Genomic DNA, 18,683 nt, shown 5'->3' on the forward strand with positions numbered 1-18,683 from the left:
TTTTTTTTTTTTTTATATCAAATGTTTTGATAATAGCATTTACCATGACGACTTGAAAGGCCTCTTTTGGCAAAGAGATAAAAAGTAATTTTTTTACTTCTAATTTTTTGTGGATCAAATTTTTTGACCTCTAATGTTTATATCAATTTTTTTGTGGATCACTTCTAAAAAGTCATTTATTTGTATCAAATTTTTTGACTTCTAATGTTTTGGTAATTTTTTGGGAAAGAGGTAAAAAGGCATTTTCAGTATTTTTTTTACACGTTTTTCCAAAAAAAAATTATAAAATACAAAAAATTAGCTTTTAATTTATTTCCTAAAACAACCCAAAAAATTGTTTCTACTAGTTATAGTGGCCTAATGATGAAGTTGAAGAGATAAGCGAAAGAATAACAAGATTTAACCATATCGACAGGACTAAGAAGCAATCAGAAATTATATTTTCAATTCAAAAAATATAGACAGGATTCACAATTCAAAATTCAAAAACCTAATTTGTAAAAAAATAGATAGGATTCACAATTCACAATGCAATAAATATAGACAGGATTCACAATTCAAAACCCAAATTCCTGAAACCATAACCCTAATTTCTGATTTCACAATTGAAAACCCTATAAAATATATTTGTAATTCACAATCACAAGAACGTCGTCGACGACCATCTTGGGTTTCACTCAGACTATTCGCGGCGAAGGACACGGCCACCCTCTCACAATTGAAAATTTTCTCCCCTTCCCCTTAATTTTCTCCTCATTTTCTTTTGACTGAACTTGCTTTTCTTTTATGCCAAACATCCCCTTATACTTTCCATAATAGAGAAAGAAAAAATGATTTAATGATCAGTTGGATCTATGGACTCGGGATAATTAGTACTAGACTAACCATGACAACTTTAAACATAGTTCCTTGTAATTCAATTTTGTATGACACTGATATATATTATATGATTCTATTTTTTTTTAATATATCGTAAATATTGTTAGGCTGTGATTAATTTATTGGAATGAAAATAAAAAGGAATGGCATGATTATTCCTTAAATATGTTTTGATTAAAAAGAAAAATTTGTGGAAAGTGAAAGTGAAAGTGAAAGAAAAAAAAAATAATAATTTGAAAATTTTGAAAGAAAGGGATAGAAAATTTTGAAATTTTTATTATAGATAATTTTTATATAGACAAAATTAGATTTTCTTGTGTTTTGCCATTTTTTTTCCAATAAATTATAAAGTTAGTTACGATAATAATATACAAGAAAATTATTATTATTATAGATAATTATTTATTGATTATGTAAAAATTATTTGTTCCTAAAAAAAAATCATATAACATTATTAAAAAAATTTAACTTATCATGAATTTCTTAAACCCTAATTTTTGAAACCATAACCCTCATTTCTGATTTCACAATTTAAAACCCTAACCCTAATTGAAAAATGATTTCATATTCATCAATTCAAAACCCTAACCCTAATTGAAAAATGATTTCACATTCATCAATTCAAAACCCTAATTCAAAACCAAAACCCTCATTTCTGATTTCACATTCAATAGAAAACTATAACCCTCATTTTCTCATTTCAAACATAATATTTAAATTTTTCTAAACAGATTCAACATTCAACAGATTTCACATTCAACAGATATCACATTGAACAGAAATCTGATTTCACATTCAATAGAAATCTGATTTCACATTCAACAGATTTCACAATTATAAACAGATTTAAGATAAATATAAACCATTCAACATTTACATTCAACAGATTTCTAAACAGATTTCACAAATATAAACCCTAACCCTAACCCTAATTTAAGATCTAAGATTTCGCATTCAACAGATTTCACAATTATAAACAGATTTAAGATAAATATAAACCATTCAACATTCGCATTCAACTGATTTCTAAACAGATTTCACAAATATAAACCCTAACCCTAACCCTTTTAAGATTTAAGATTTCACATTCAACAGATTTCTAAACAGATTTCACAAATATAAACCCTAACCTTAATTTATTATTTCTGATTTCACAACATTTTCACATTCATGAACCCTATTCTACCAACATTATACCCATATTCATGAACCCTAACCTTAATTTATTCACATTTTCACAGACACAAAAAACGTATTAAAGTAGATGACAGAAGCCATACCAACGAGAGAGAGGTACCGACAGTACTGAGAAGTAGAGAGAGCTCGAGCACAGAGACAGAGAGAGAGCAGTAAGAGCGAGAGAGAGAGAGAGAGAGAGTAGTAAGAGCGAGAGAGAGACAGCAGGGAGCGAGAGAGTGAAACTGTAACAAGCGTGAATGCAAAACACGGGGCTGGGGAGATTATATATAAGTTTAAAAAGCGTGGTTGTGAACCACGATTTCACTTAATGAAAAAAAAAATTGCTAAAAAACGTGGTTCAGGACAGCGATTTCAGAAGAAAAAAAAATTAATTAAGAGCGCCTTTTGTAACTGCGCTTTTTTAATCAAAAGTGCGTTTTGTAACCACGCTTTTAAGACTTTCCAATTTTCACGCGAGACAGACGCACACACGTTGAAAGCGTGGTTGTGAATCACAGTTTAGCCTATTTTGGAAATGAACCATGCTAAAGGCCTCGAAATTGGAGGCGCGAATTTGCCTCGAAAAGTTGTTTTGTTTGTTTTTTTTTTTTTTTTTATGTTGGTTTGGTTTTGTTTTTGGTTTTTTTTTTTTTTTTTGGAAAGGTTTTTATGTGTATCTTAAAACCTAAACTCTAATAAAAAAAATAAAAAAAATCAACACAGTCCAACAAATAAAATAAAATAAAATAAAACCAACATAGCCCAACAAATAGAAAAAAAAAAAAACAATTGGGTTAGATTGATTGGGTGATAAAATTGACTGATCAATTAGACTTCTAGTTAAAATTTATTAATTTCATATAATTTTGTACGAGTCCTTACTATATTTTTATTTCAAATAAGAAAGACTCAGAAGAAATAAAAATCTAAACCTTAAATCCTAAACTCTAAACCCACCCCTACACATAACCATCCTTTAAAAATAAATAAATAAATAAATAAAATTACAGCAGCCCAATAAATAAATAAATAAATAAATAAAAACAACCAAACTAACACAACCTAACAAATAAAAAAAAAAAAAACAACAACAACAACAAAACTAACACAGTTTGAAAAAAAAAAAAAAAAAAGAGCACGATTCAAGTCACATTCGATGCCTCAAATTCGAGGCCTCAATCTTTTTCCTTTGAAAATTCTATTTTGGAAATTCTTTCAAAACTAAACTTACACTATGTTTGGGAATCTAAGAGAGAAAAGAAATGAAATGATTACTTAAGTTATAAGAGAAAAGAAAAGAAAAGAAATGATTGTGATTTCTATTCTTTTTGTTTGGATAAGGAATAAATAAAATAAAAGAAATGATTGTGATTTCTCTCATTCTTGTTTGGTTAGATTTCATTAAGAGAGAAGAAAAGAAATTATTTTATGTTATATTATTAAAATAACCTTTTTATATTTTCAATCATTTTATTTCTTTTATTTTTATAAGGATAAAATTGGTATTATGAAAATAGTAATTTCTTTTCTCTTCCAATCTCTCCACTTTTGAGAAGATTGAAAATGAGGCTCATAAGAGAAATGAGTTTCTCTCAATTTCTCTTTATTTTTTTCTATTTCTCTCCACTTAAATTATCCAAACAAGTAAGAGAAATACATATCTCTATTTCTTTTCTGTTCACTTCAAATTACTCCATCCAAACATAGCGTTAGTTTGAAAATTAAATTAGTATTTTGACTTATTGAGGGAAATGCCCAAATGATCACCAAACAAGTTATATTATAGTAATACAATCCGGCCGCCGACGCCGGTGAACAAACATGACCGAAGTGTTGTAGTATATATTTGGCTCCGCCATTCCCTCCGCACAACACAAGCCACCGCGCCGGAGACTGTAGCCAGCAAAGACAGACCAATAATACACTATATATGAATATGAGGACTACTCGTCTAGTTTTCAAGTTTCGCGCCAAGGCCGCAACCATCTCTCTCTGCATAACCGCCGCCGGCGCCGGCGCTCTCGCCACCCACACCATAAACCCTAGCTTTCCCCCATTTTCTGACCATTCTCGTCTCATTTCCGCAGCTTTCTCTCAGAAAATTAGGGCTGGACTTGGCGGAGTCGTACGATCCTCCCGCGCCATCTGGACCGTCTGACTTCTCTCCTTGTCTATCTATCGATTATTTCTGGAATTATTATCAATTTCATTATTTTTTCAAATTTGTTGTATTTTTGGTGGCAGATCACTGCAAATGTTGTTGATTACAAGTATTCTTTGCATGGGTTGTCGGAGAAATCGGACGAATATCAACATGTACTATCTGAGGTTCGTGCTATGTAAGATGGATATGTAAAATGTTGTATGAACTTGGAACTGTAAAATGAACTGGTTGTTTTAATAAGAAATGCTTTCCTATGAATGTTCTTAATTACGTATACGTCTAAATCCAAATACGAGAAACTACCACTAGTTTTTGATTTAATTTCCATCAAGTCATATTAAATATAAGTTGTAGTAAAATTATCGCTAAAAATAATTTTTTGTAACGATTTTTTTTGCATTTTTCACTAAAAATTGAGTGAATTTTTTTTATCACATTTTTTTTTATAAATTGTCGCTAAAACTTATAATTAGTGACGTTTTTCTGTAATAAATTTTTCAAAGTGTCGTTGAAAGTTGAAAATTAGTGACTTTTTTTGTGATGATTTTTTTAGATTATGCTAAAACTTATAATTAGTGACAATATTTTGTGATAATATTTTCAAACTATTGCTGAAAATTAACAATTACTAACTTTTTTTTAATAGTGTTTGATGAAAAATATCATTAATTATCATCGAATCTAATGGACAATAAATTTACCTATTAGGACCTATACTTAAGTCCTCCAAATGCTAATCCCTGATTGCTTAAACTTAATGAGATAATTACTAAGTTAGCTTTAGCCTTGTTAGGGTAACACTTTTTTTCTTCAGTAAGCTCATGCAGTGTCAAATATCTTGGCACTGTTTTTTCATTTTTTATAAATAAATAAATATCTTAACAGATAGTTGTCGTAATAGACTTGCATCGTTGAGCCAAACACCAATTTCTTTTTCTTTCTTATTTATTTATTTGGTTGGTATTGAGTTGAACTCTACAATGAGGTGCATGAAGCTGTCTTGCAACAATTGCAATAGAAAATACCTTCAGTACCAGGTTGGCTCATATAATTTTGTTTTGTAACTTATTTCTAGGCTATTAGAATCATAATTGGTCAAATCATCAAAATTGAGAATGATTTTATGGAACAGAGGTCATTTCCAAGGAAGTAACAATATCATCATCCAAATCAATCACTATTTCATTTAGAAGAGATATGGATTTTATCTGTTAGAAATCATATTATTAGCACAAGGAAAGAAAAGATCTTTATATATTGGTTGAGAACCTTGCCTGTGTGGTGAGTACTTGATACTTCCTTGGCTTTTAGGTTCACTTGCGCTCAGCCAAGAGAATTTTACGACTATGTGAAGCCAATAAAGGTTTCTACGTGAAAGCTGGTCAGTTTGTTGCAGCCCTGCAGCAGGTCCCAAAAGAATACTCGTCAACTCTTATATCCTTACAGGATCAGGTTTTAATTTTCTAGCGCCTCAACTGAAGTTACATTTTTAAATGCACATGATGACGCATCTGATTAGTTTTTATGCTGATTTGTGGCTGCCATGTCTTAGGTAGTTCCTTGCAATTTCAAAGCTATAAAAGACGTACTAACCAGCAATTTGGGACCAGATTTATCAGAGATGTAAGTCATTGGAGGTCAGCGGAAATTTATTTTGTCAGTCATATTATTTGACATGCCTATCAATCCCGGAGTGAATATTTTTACGTTCATTCTCCACTTCAACAATTTTTCAACTGTTGCTAGTCTATCAAATTGACCGCATTCCTGTTGTTGCACAACAATGATATCAGATTTGCTGCTCAATATATCCACTTAAAAGACCTATAGGCCCCGTTTGTTTTGGGGTGTAGAGGGTGGGATTGGATTAGGATGGAGGTGGGGCTTATTTAGTGTTGTGTTTGTTTGTAGAGTTGGGGAAGGGATTAGGATAGATGAGGGGATTAAGATGGAGGTTGGAAGGGGGATTGGGATGGAGGAGGTAGAGGTGGAGGTGGTATTAGAAAAATAGTGAGGGGACTAGAAATTTTTTTATTTTTTACATGTTTGGCATTTTTTTTTTAACATTAATGTTTAATTTTTTGTATTTTTTTTATTTGTTTTATTATTTATATAAAAATAATTTAACAATTCTTACACTAACAACTATTATCAAAACAAATACAGTTTTACTTAATCCCCTCACTAACAATCCCCTCACTATGAATCTCTTCCATTCTACCTCTAAAAACAAACGGGTCATCCCATCTTTTGTCTTTTGTATGCTCTAGAAGTTTCAAATTTAGCATCTAGACTCTATATTATCTCTGCTAGTCGGGAGTTGGATGGTGACATGCCTGAATGAAATTCAGAAATGGCAGAAGAATATTGGCTACAAAATTTTGGTAGTTTTTTTTTTTTTTTTTTTTTTTTTAATCCTAGTAATTTAGTAGAGGGAGAATTGAATAGATCTCAATTTCTTCACCACATATTTTGTGACCAAAAACTGCTCATCCAGCTTTAGTTTTTGTGTGTTGTCCATGTTCACCATTCTTTCATTCAGGTCGACATTTGTTTTAACTTTTTTATTTTTTCGTTGGCTCAATATATTGACCTGGGCACATGACTGACCAATCTTTTGAAGATCCTTTTTATCAAACCATTGTATGAAGTTCAATATTTTTAATCTGGAACAATAGATAGCATTCTTTTCTTTTGATTTTGGAAGTTCAAATAGTGTTTTTTTTCCTGTGGTAAGTTCATTCCATAGTGTTGCCTTAGTTGTTGTTATCATATCTTGCTGGTAGCATGGATAATAAATTTCCTTTAACTGGAAACCCCAATAGCAATCTGTTTGTAGTTTAGTTGGTTTCATTACTTTCCATCCCACCTTTGTTATGCTTGTAGGTTTTTTTCCATGTTGATTATGGCTTGACCAAAATCACTAATTTGACTAGGCCTATCAGATGGTCATTTGATTGAGAAGTCATTTAAAAAGTCCATGTGAATGAAAATTGATCGCAGATGGAAATAGCATGTATTATTTTTGATCAACAACAAAACAAAATGCTATTAAAATAAATTAAGAGAAGGTACAAAAGGTACAACTGAGGACAAGAAGTCTTCTACTAAAAGAACAAGAAAGAGAACAAGGTTACGAATCACAGACAGGTCTCCAATCGCTATAAATTAAGTACAAAGGAATCCCCTTAAACGGTGAGGAAAAGGAAACCCAAAAAGATGCCATAAGTGAGCTTTATCTCATATCCTATTGAGTTCCTCGGACTTATTTTCAAACAGCATTCATTTCTAATTCTCTATCTAAATCAAAGTGTCAACTTCAAAGAATAATTAGTTATAACAATTTTCATTTTCTGATGGTAGCATCACATGTTGCTTTTCCAGCAGGTAGTATACTCATGAGCAAGTTTTTGTTTTTACTTCTTGAGCTTTCTCAAAAAAGGATTCATGTAGCCGGCCCCACTTGATTGGGACACAACCCTTAGTTTGGTTTGGTTTGGTTTAGTTTAGCTCTATCAAAAAATCTGCATATATAATCAGTCAGTGGTTACTAGTTTCTACTCAGAATGCAAGCTTTCTTTATTGACTTGGGAGTTAATTGTGTATCTAACCAAAAAAAATTGTGTACCTCACAGATTTCTTTTCTTGGATGAACATCCCATTGCTGCTGCTTCTATTAGTCAAGTACACCGTGCCATATTGAAAGACCATCAAGAAGCTGCAGTTAAGGTTGGTCAATGTGGTGATGTCATTTGAAGTTTTCCGCTGTGTTTAATTTTCGTTCATATTAGTATGAATATGGAAATGTTCTAATTTATTTTTTATAAGAGTTATTGACCTTAGTGACAAAAAATTTTGGAGTTGCCACCGTGAATGACCATTTTTGTGTATACTATATGGTTATGATATATAGCAGAATTGTTGAACTAGAGCAGGATAACAAATTATTTAAAAATGTTAGTGAACCTCCATTGAAGTGAGATCTGTTTCATACAGGGGTTTAATCATTCAGTATTGTTTATTAATGGGGCTTTCTCATGGAATGTAAGATGGCTTGGCAGGAAAGAGAAAAGAGGGAGGTTAAAACATTTGGTGAAGGAAGAAAAGTTGACTTTTTATTACAGGCATGTATGATTTTAATAGCTTCACTGAGGCTTTGGAAGTTTTAGACTTGCCTTTGTTAGGAAGATTTCTTGGTTTTCCTCTGATGAAAGGTTGATATGGGAGGAATATATAACATTATGCACAATAGAGATGTTGTGCACGCACGCGAAGTGATTCTAGGGGTTTTAGTGACCATTTCATTTTTCTTTCATGGTGCTAATGGTTCACTTTCTTTGTGGTAGTTGTGTTACCTTTTAGTCTTTCTCTGTTTGCTGATTGTTTGTAAGACCTTGGGTGTAGTTTTTTGTTGCCATATTGCCAATTTGAAGGGGTTTCTCTTGGAGCATGTTTGGTACGCAGCGCAGGAATGGAATAATGTGGGAATGAAACGAGAGTGAGTATGGAATGGAATGCCCATTCATATTCCACTATTTGGTTGACAGTGTGGAATGATGTAGGAATGGAATGACTATTCAAATTCTCATGTTTGGTTATATCTATTAAACTAATGGAATACGAGGAGTTTTTTTTATTTATATATTTTTAAATTCAAACTAGTAACAACCAATCTAAATATTTGTAGATTATAATAGTGTTGATAGTTGTAGAAGTGGTGGTGGTAGTTGTGACATCGGTGGTGCTTGTATTGGATTGTGTGGTGGTGTTAGTGGTGGTGGTAGTGGCAGTGGCAATGGCAATGACAACAGTACTACGATGGTGGTGGTGGTGGTAGTAGGGTGGTGTCGTGGTGGTGGTGGTTGTGATAAGGTGGCGGTAATAGTAAGATGGTGGTGGTATGTGGTTGTAGTGGTAGTGGTGGCGATAGTGGTGGCAAGGTGGTGATGGTAGTAGTGGTAGTAGGATGGTGGTGGTTGTGGTGGTAGGGTGGTAGTTGTGGCAGTGGTATAGTGGTTGTTGCAACAACAGTGGCGGTGGTTGTGGTGGTGTTGACAGATGTGTTAGTAGAATGGCAGTGGTGGAGATGGTGATGGTTGTAGGTGGTAGTAGTGATAGCGGTGGTGATGGTGGTAATTTTGGCAGTGGTTGTAGTAGGATGGTGGTGGTGGTAGGTTGATAATTGTAATTGTGGTGGTCATAGCAATGGTAGAGTGGTGGTTGTGGGGGTGGTGGTAGGTGGCGGCGATGATAGTGGTAATAGTGGTGGCAAAAGGGGATGGTGGTGAGTGAAGACCAACTAATATTGCTTTAGGGTGATTCAATAATGGAATGGAAGGTCTATTCCTTAGTATGGAGGATGAAATAGGTATTCTCACTTTTTGTTGGAAGAACAATTCAAATGGAATGACTATTCTTACTTACATAAGTTGTATCAAATAAGGGAAAGATAATACAAAGTTAGAATGAGCATTCCATTCTAGCCCACTTTTGGGGTTTTTGGACGAGCCTTGTGAGTTGTTATGAGCGTGTGCCAATCTAGTTTGGATGTACTGTATAGTGATGAAGCTTTTTTCATTAATTCTTATTTTGATCCTTATTTCGAGTTAATAAAGTTACTTTTTTTTTTTGGGCCAATATAAAAATATGGGGATAATGGAAGAAGATCAGGTAATAAATGTATTTCCTCATGAATGAAAAGAAATTGATCTACTTTCATTTGGTATTTTGGCCTAAATTCCTTGACTTCTCAATACTCAATCAAATCCTAGTTTTCGATGAGCGAATGCACGCCAATAGATTTAGTAATTCCCAACCACTTTCTTAGGGGAAAAGAAGAGAAAAAGTTGGAATCGCCTTGAAGAGAGTCTGGCCCTGCACTACACAAATATAATCCAGGCATATATATATCATATATGTGTTTGCTTAGACAGGAGCGATATACGCAGGTCTTGTCTTGTTCTCTTTTCACCTTTCTAACTCCTCCTGCCAAAGGTGCGATGGATTCATGTGGTAGGCCTTTTAGAGAGCAGTAGAATTATGGGTTAAATATGCTGATAATGTATAGCATACATGATAATTGTTATAACATATAGGTACATTATAATCGATAACTGTGGGTAGCTCTTTAAATACTAATGTGATGGCGGCATGAAAAGAAGAAAAAGGAAAAATTTGGATTTTCACATGAATCATATCTAGGGCATCAAGAATTGAAGTTTTGGAATAATTTTGACTCTTTATTTGTATTTATTATAATTTGTTACGTTGCTAGAAAAATTTATATTATTATAGTAGGTTTTAGTACTTTGGGGTATTATATGCCTGTTTGGTGCAGCTTAAAAGCTGCTTATTTCAGCTTTCCGCTTAATTTAAGCTATTTTGATGTGTTTGGTTTAGCTTATAGCTTACAGCTTATAGTTTTTTGGAAGTCAGAAATCAGCTTATTCTTTGAGTAGGGCAGGAGATGCTTAATTTATAAGTCAGAAATCAACTTATGTTCATAGTTATAAGCTATAAACTGTTTAGGCATAAGCGATAAGCACTTTCCCACAGCTCTACCAAACAGGGCCTATGTTTAATTCAATAATTGCTGGACATGATTAATGGTCATAGTCCGTGGGTTGTCTTGCAGGTCAAGTAATGTTATTTGAATTTTATTTGAAATCCTAATTGATCTAGAATATTATTAGTTACCAAATATTCTTAGTTTCCAAATTTGGGTCATAGCCCTTATAGAAGTAGGAAAGTCTTTAGCTTATACATGTGTGTAATCTCAATGATTCAATAGAAGAATTGATATTATTAGAATTTGAGATTGTGTGTGTGATTAACCTAACCCTTGTGAGGGTGAAGCACCTCTTTCTTTCTCTTCTTCTTCTCCATCTCTTTGCGCACATACCCTAGTTACTATTCTTGGGTTACTATTCACAATCCTCTAAAACTGCACTTTTAAGCCCCAAAGCCATATTTGATTACCCCCAAATCAACCCTTCTATCTATTAGCCTTCAATTTCACCATTAAAATCCTAAATTACTCAATTTTTGGGTCTTAAATAGCCTCTGTTTAAAAAAGCCAGTAAGTTATTCTAAAATCATAATGTTTCATATTCCACATGATACATGTTCCACTGTGCGACTATTGTATAAGTTGGATTAATATGAAAAGATGCCTACTTGATTGTAAAGTGCTTTTCTGTTGTGTATAACAGGTTCAATATCCTGGGCTGGAGCTCCAGCTGAAAGTAGACATTGCAACCATGTCCTTCCTCTCCAAATCCGTTGCATGGGTATTAACTAAATTCTGTATTTACTAATGGTTTTCAGTTGGTAGTATATTATTGTGATTCTTTGGTTACATCAAAATTATTTATCAGGTTTATGTGCTTTTTAATTATTTAGACTTATAAATAAATGCTTTTTAAATATTTAGGCCTGTTTACATTTATGTTTATGTCGGTTTTGCTTATATTAACAAAAAAATTGAAAATTGTAAACCAAAACTCATTTTTTGTTTATTTTCATTTTCAAAACTTGTAAAAAGTTTACAAAATATACTAAATTCTTGTAACTACAAAAAAGTTGGTTTCACTAGTCTAGAAAATAAAATTTTCATTTTTTCCTTCTTCTCCCACTCCCTTTGCCCACCACTCACTGCTCATCACCACCACATCCAGCCACTGTTGCCGGTGACCTCTGTCAACCACTTCCCACTAGCGGCAACCACCTTTGGCTATCACCTCTTTCAGAAAACCAGCATCAGCCACCACCACCGATGGCTGGTCACCACCTCCAGCAGTCAACAGGCACCTCCGATTGTCAGCAACCACCTTTGGCCACTACCTCCAATTGGCAACAAAACAACCACCTCTTGTTGGAAACTACCTCTGCCCGCTAACAACCACCTTTGGCCACCACCTCCCGCCATCCATCCCTTTCACTTGTTTTCAAAATACATGTGTGTACCAAAAATACATGTTTGAACATGAATTTTGTTTTTATTTTTACCAAAAATAAATATAAATATGTTTAATGTTTTTTGTAAACAGAAATAGTAAACTGTAAACGCTACCAAACGACACCTTAGAGATGTGCATTCATCCTGTGGTGCTCCCCCCCTCCTCGTGCATCTTTTTTCAACAAATACGGAGATTATGCTGTGAAGGAGTTTCTACACAGCAACCACTCATACATAAACACAATCATACCAGAAACGCAATATATAGGGAAAGCAGCCTCTCTGGTTTGAAGTGCCTTGGCATGATCTACGTTAGACAACAGTTACAAGGATCCAAAGAGCAACACCAGATTGCCACATGTCTTGACAGTTACCTCTGTCATGCTGTCTGCTTTCAGACATTTGCCCCATAAGCCATGCCAGTTGTCTGCACAACTGTGTCTGCATCATGAATCACAGTTCACAAATGAGCTGTTTACGTAAATGCCAACAACTGTTAGTCTTGACTCTTGTACCAATCAGACACAGACACAGCCAAAGAGTACCAAGCACTTGTTCCCATTATTTGTGCTACCATTTGTAATGCAGCCACATCTGGTTTCTAATCACAAGCCTACACAACCAAGGTCCATCTTGCACCCATCTATGCACAAGACATGTGTCCATGCTTTAGTTACAACCAAGCATGCTATCATCCAACTGAAAGGGCTCCACACCTTCCCTGCTCTGGCTACCATTCAGATAGGCAATGGTGTTTCAGATAGCCACAATGGAGGGTCTCTTGGGGCTTATAAGCCATGCCCAGGCTGTAGTTGCTACTTGCATGTGGGCCATATGTATTGCTACCGGTTCAAATGTTTTGGTTACCACCAAAGTGTATTCATTTATCATTTATTTTTCTTTATGCATCACAATGGCTTCTCATTTAATGATCCTGTTCTTGTTATTGTTGGTTTCCTTCCCTCATGTGGCTTTCCATTTTCTTTATAAGTTTTGTTTCTCTTCTTTCTACAGTTTTTTCCTGAATACAGGTTTGGATGGTTGGTCTCAGAATTCGCGGAGACTATTGCCTTGGAACTTGGTGAGTAATGAAGCAATACAGTCAATTCATTCTGCAAAGTTGTTACTCTTTTGTAGCTATGTCCATTTTATTTTTTCTTGTTGAACATGTTGAGTTTAAATTACCCTTGTCTGCTTATGGGGTTAGTGTTGAATACTAGGGGAAATAAAAGATTTTTCTAAACTCATAAACAAGTGATTTTTTTTTTTTTTTTTTTAAATTTTAATTATGGCAATCATTGCTCTTTCCTGGAAATTTTCTTTTATATTTATAACACAATCACTTCCTGTGGTTACTAACACAACCAGTTGTCTGTAGCTTATTAGCTCAGCAATATTGATGCACCAACACTTCAGTCAATGTCTAATAATTGAGAAGTATGGGATTGTTATTGAAGAATCCCAACAAAACTGTCCCTTTTCAAGGATTAGTGACTTGGAGTATGGCATATGACAATGATCACTAGGAGTTCCTTTTATATGTTTTGGCTCGTATGGGCTTTGGGGAGACTTGGTGTCAGTGGATCAAGTTTTGTATCTCGACTATGCGGATGTTGGTGTTGATTGATGGGACTCCGGCGGATTTCTTTCAGACACATCGCGGTCTTCGCCTGGGGGATCCTTTGTCACCATTGCTATTTCTCTTAGTGATGGAGGCGTTGAGTAGATTGCTGGATAACGCCGTGTGCGAAGGTCTATTGGAAGGTTTTGTTGTGGACTCATTGGCTGGGGCTCCTATTGGGGTTTCTCATTTGTTATATGCGGATGATGCTTTGATTTTCTGTGCGGCGGAAGTGGAGCAGGTTGGCTATCTGAGATGTGTTTTGCTTTGTTTTAAGGCAGTACCAGGCCTTCGGGTTAACTTGCGGAAGTCGGAGTTCATTCCAATTGGGGAGGTTGATAGGCTTCCTTTCCTAGCAGCGGTATTGGGATGTAAGGTCTCGGTTGTGCTGGTGTCCTATTTGGGGTTGCCGTTAGGGGCTTCTTTCAAGGCGAAAAGGGAGTGGGATGGAGTGGTGGAACGGGTTCAACGTCGATTGGCGGATTGGAAGTGCCAATTTCTCTCGAAGGGTGGGCTGTTGACATTGATTAAGAGTGTGTTGAATAGAATCCCCACTTTTTTTATGCCAGCCCATGTTATTCTAGTGTCGGTGGCGCAGCGGTTGGAGAAGCTTCAGAGGGACTTATTGTGGGGTAGTGATGGTGATGATTTTATGTATCATTTGGTTGATTGGGGACAGATCTGTCAACCCAAGCAAGTTGGTGGTTTGGGGGTGAGGAGGTTGGTGACTTTTAATCGAGCCCTGTTAGGGAAGTGATTGTGGCACTTTGCTGTGGAGCCTCACAGATTGTGGCGGCAGGAGGTGGCTTCTAAATATGGGGTGGATTGAAGGGGTTGGCTTTCGAGAGTTGTGTCCTGTACTTATGGTTGTGGGTTATGGAAAGGGATTTGGATAGGGAGGGTGGAGTTTTGGAAGTGGGTAGGGTTTAAGGTGGGGGATGGGATTAGGGTGCGGTTTTGGAAGGACAAGTGGTGTGAGGAGGTTATATTGGAGATCCTTTTTCCTTTGATTTTTAATATTGCGACAGATTAGGAGGCTACAGTTGGGTCTTATTTGGGTACTGGGGGTGTGGTGCTTTAGGATATTCAATTACGCCGGGAGGTCCAAGATTGGGAGGTTAATCAGTTAGTGGAGCTGTGGGGTTTTTTATATGGATCGGGGACTGTTGGGGTGGGTCAAGATGTCATGGTGTGGAATGGGATGGGGGCAAAGGGACAGTTCACTGTAGCGTCATTTTATTGGGGGTTGTTGGGAGATGGTGGTCGGGTCTTTCCTTGGACTAGTGTTTAGGTTCCGACTGAGGTTGCTTTTTTCATGTGGATGGCTGCCTTAGGTTGGAACCTTACGTTCGATAATTTGATGCGGCGGGGGCATATCCTAGTGAACCGGTGTTGTATGTGCTGTGAGGATGCGGAGACAGTGGATCATTTGTTTCTTCATTATTCGATGGTGTCGTATCTATGGGCTTCATCTGTTCAATCTTTGGGGTTGCTTGGGTTTAGCTCCAGGGGGTGTTGGATTTCCTTTGGGCTTGGCGAGGTGTTCGTCTCAGGTGATGGCAACGGCAGCGGCCTTGGCTATTGGCCCCGTTCTGTTTGATGTGGCTGCTTTGGTTGGAGCGGAATCGTCGTACTTTTTTAGGGGTGTCTCATTGTGTTTCTTGGTTACAAAATCGTCTTATTGTAGTTATGTATAGTTGGTTGGAGGGTAGGGTAGATCCGGATTTATTTGTGTTTCTCGATTTCTTAGATGAGGTGATAGGTTAGCCCTTGTTTTTTTGGTTTCCCCAATCTGGGGAGGTTTTCTTGTATTGGTTGCATCATCTTGATGCTTTCTTAATAATATTTGCTTATTTATCCCAAAAAAAAAAAAAAATTCTACTTTAGATATTTTGTACGTTGAGCTTAGAATAAGCTAAAACAAACAATTGTACATAGAGGTTTTGAACTACAACATTGAAATTAAACTTACGTAGCTTTGTTAATGAATTCTTCTTGCATCTAAGAACATAAATTTAACTAGAGCTAATTACACTGACCTCCTCTGAGGTTTATGACAACTACAGGGACCTCCCCTGTGATTTCTAAAATAACATTGCGCTCCCTTACTTTTTCTAACAATATACACAAACCTCTCATTTGGTATCTCATATTTAGAAATGGTAATGAAATTTTCTTATCTCAGCAGATTTTAGTCTCTAAATACCAAAAATTCCTTTGTTTCCTACATCCCTTACCACTACAACCAAACATCCCATCAGAATATTAATCTTACAACCGAACACCCTTCTTCTCACTTCTCTCCCCGTCTCAATTCCAATCTTCTCTCCATCAACACCACCCATCAAACACCATTCCTCCACCACCACGACCACATTAGTCCCTGCTGCCATCCTTCTCCATACCATACAGCCACCAGTGTGGCCAACCCTCACTCTCACCACTGCCATTCTCTCCCTGGTACAACAACCTCTTCTCTCTCCCTATTGCCACCACCACAACTAACTGCCACTCTCATTGCACCTACACATACATAGTGAACTCACCATATGCCACACCCATCATCTCTAGCTAAAGTTCTCACCGTGAGCTGCCCATGACCGACCTACTCCTGGCACTGCCCAAATCAACCCTTTACTGGTACCCCATCCATCCCCCCATCACCATGCTCAACAAAGGCCAACCCACCCCATCACCACCATCTACTAGAGCCCAAGTTGGCCAAACTGAAAATAATTTGATGGCCATTGGCGGAAACAGTAAAGATAAAACAATGGAGATAGATGGCAACTCTTAGGTAGATGGAGTTGCCATAAATTAGTGAAGAAGAAGAAGAATAGGGATTGGGATCGAATCCAACTTCGATGGTAGAGGCCACTGCCCGATTCGTCAGACGTAGCCAAATGTGAGCCCTAGGTGAGATTGAACTAGAAGAGGGTAACAATTAGGGCTTTGAACTAGATTGCTTTCTGTTCTCTATTTGTTTTTCTAGAAAATTACTTGAAAATTGGGTTCAGGTTGATGGGGTGGGGTGGGGTGGGGTGGGGTGCCAAGCTGGTCTAATTCACCATTGTTATTGTTTGTAATGTTTCTTATGGGAAGGGAAGGTGTCAACGACAGCATTATGTTCATCACCACAATCCTATCATTGGTTCACCAATAACCAATACTAGTTGTCATGATGGTGGTGATCGAAGGAGAGAAGAAGGCAAAGAAAGATATGGCACTGTATAAGTGTACATGTGATGGTGGAGGACGAGAAGAAGAGGGAAGAGAGAAAAGAGGGAAATATCTGTATGGGATTTTCTAGCACATGTAATGGTGGAGGAGGAGACTACTGGGGATAAGGGGAATGAGGGGTGGGGACTGTTGGGGGTGAAGGATGAGGGAATGGGGGGTGAGGAGATTGTTGAGATGGAGGGTGGGGGAGTGGAGCAAAAAGAATAAGAGGAGGCAGCAACATTAAGGACGATGGTTTGCCGAGAGTCGATGATTGTGAGGCAAGCAAAATTTAATTTGGCTGAGTATGATCCTTTTCTCATTTTGGTCCTTAAAAGATGCTCTTGCTTTGTTCCCTAAACTATCAAACTCTTCACTTTGATTCAAATTTTAATGACCATTATACTTTTATAGAAAATTATGGAAATTATGGAAAATTTTCCAATTTGGTCCTTAAAAAAAAGATTTTCCCACTTCAGTCCCCAACCCAAATCTTTTTTTGTCTAACTCTCTCATTAAAAAAAAAAAAAACTCTCAATCACTACTTGTCACAGCATCTACTAAAATGTTGTCTCACATCACTTGAACCTTCACTCTTCCTTCGCTTTCCCCTTCTATATGTACCTTTCCACCCTATTTCTATAACCGACCACCTACCCCTCCCTCACCCTCTCCTAGACTTTGATTTGTAGCCTTTTTGCTCCTTGAACGATGCATACCGACTGTAATTTTCACATTTTTTGTCCATTGGATATAAAGTTGGGTTTTGAGATTGGGTTGATCAAGGGGTGGGGATGGTTTTGAGATTAGGTTGAGTTTGGATTTATGGACCAAATTGGGAAAACTTTAGGGACCAAATTGAGAAAACTTATTTTTTAGGGACCAAAGTGGGAAGCTTAATTTTTGAAATTCCTAAATTGCACCTTAACAGTCATGGGAGTTGATAATTTGACCAAAGTGGGTGAATCTTTTCTTTAAGGTCCGAAGTAAGAAATGACACACACTTTAGGGGTGAAATTGTAATTTACCCTTTAATTTGAGTTTGTTTGGTAATTTGTAAAGGAGCGAAAGGGTAATTTTACATTTATTGTTAACCTCAGTTAGCCGATAATTCTTGACAGGTGAGGGTAGTGTAATTTCAAAAACCATAGGGGAGTCCATGTAATTGTCAGATACTTCACAAGAGGTCCGTGTAATTTAGCCCATTTAACTACTGTTGGAATTTAGTTTGAACCTCTATTTCTTGGAGACATATAATCATGTTTTTTTATTTTATTTTTAGTCCATGCTAATGATTCCCACCATAATTTATTAGATAATCTATTTCAGTACCAACAAACTCCCAATCACCAAATAGAGCTAGAGCCTAGATGGTTTTGCCCTTCTACAGCCATCTGAAAAACCTGCTGCAGTTGTGTTTAATGAAAATGCGTTGATAATTGCTGGTCATTAAAATTTCATTTGATATTCAAGGAGGCCATGTATTCTATAACAAGTGCTTCCGTTTTTCTTTTCTTTTATCTTTTTCTTTAATGCAGTTTCTCTCTTCTTCATCCTAAAAGGATGCAGCTTTGATTTATGCAGTTTTTTATGGTGACTCTTTGTGAGGTGTTTTCATAAAATTCAATTATTTCATTAATTAGCTTTTTATTTTTTGTTTGGTG

The 18,683-nt window shown here is 36.1% G+C and overlaps 1 protein-coding gene across 4 annotated transcripts in view; it reads left to right on the forward strand.

The window, feature by feature from the left end:
- The first annotated feature begins 3,757 nt into the window (after positions 1-3,757).
- LOC114294894 (Protein kinase superfamily protein) overlaps positions 3,758-18,683 on the forward strand; it is a 41,066-nt gene continuing 26,140 nt past the window's right edge. For 2 of the 4 annotated variants that reach the window (XR_014327927.1, XM_082866971.1), the window contains exons 1-7: positions 3,795-4,210; positions 4,303-4,386; positions 5,534-5,674; positions 5,775-5,845; positions 7,858-7,951; positions 11,434-11,511; positions 13,194-13,260. Coding sequence is in view for 3 of the 4 variants with exons in the window: in XM_082866971.1 (XP_082723097.1) it covers positions 3,989-4,210; positions 4,303-4,386; positions 5,534-5,674; positions 5,775-5,845; positions 7,858-7,951; positions 11,434-11,511; positions 13,194-13,260 (757 nt within the window). In the remaining variant the exon portion in view is untranslated. Of the gene's footprint in view, positions 4,211-4,302; positions 4,387-5,166; positions 5,260-5,533; positions 5,675-5,774; positions 5,846-7,857; positions 7,952-11,433; positions 11,512-13,193; positions 13,261-18,683 lie in introns of those variants that run through there. The other 2 variants (XM_028239085.2, XM_082866973.1) reach the window with 2 other exon arrangements.

The sequence above is a fragment of the Camellia sinensis genome, chromosome 4 (genome assembly GCF_055761805.1).
Source record: "Camellia sinensis isolate YWXY chromosome 4, ASM5576180v1, whole genome shotgun sequence".
NCBI classification, from domain to species: domain Eukaryota; kingdom Viridiplantae; phylum Streptophyta; class Magnoliopsida; order Ericales; family Theaceae; genus Camellia; species Camellia sinensis.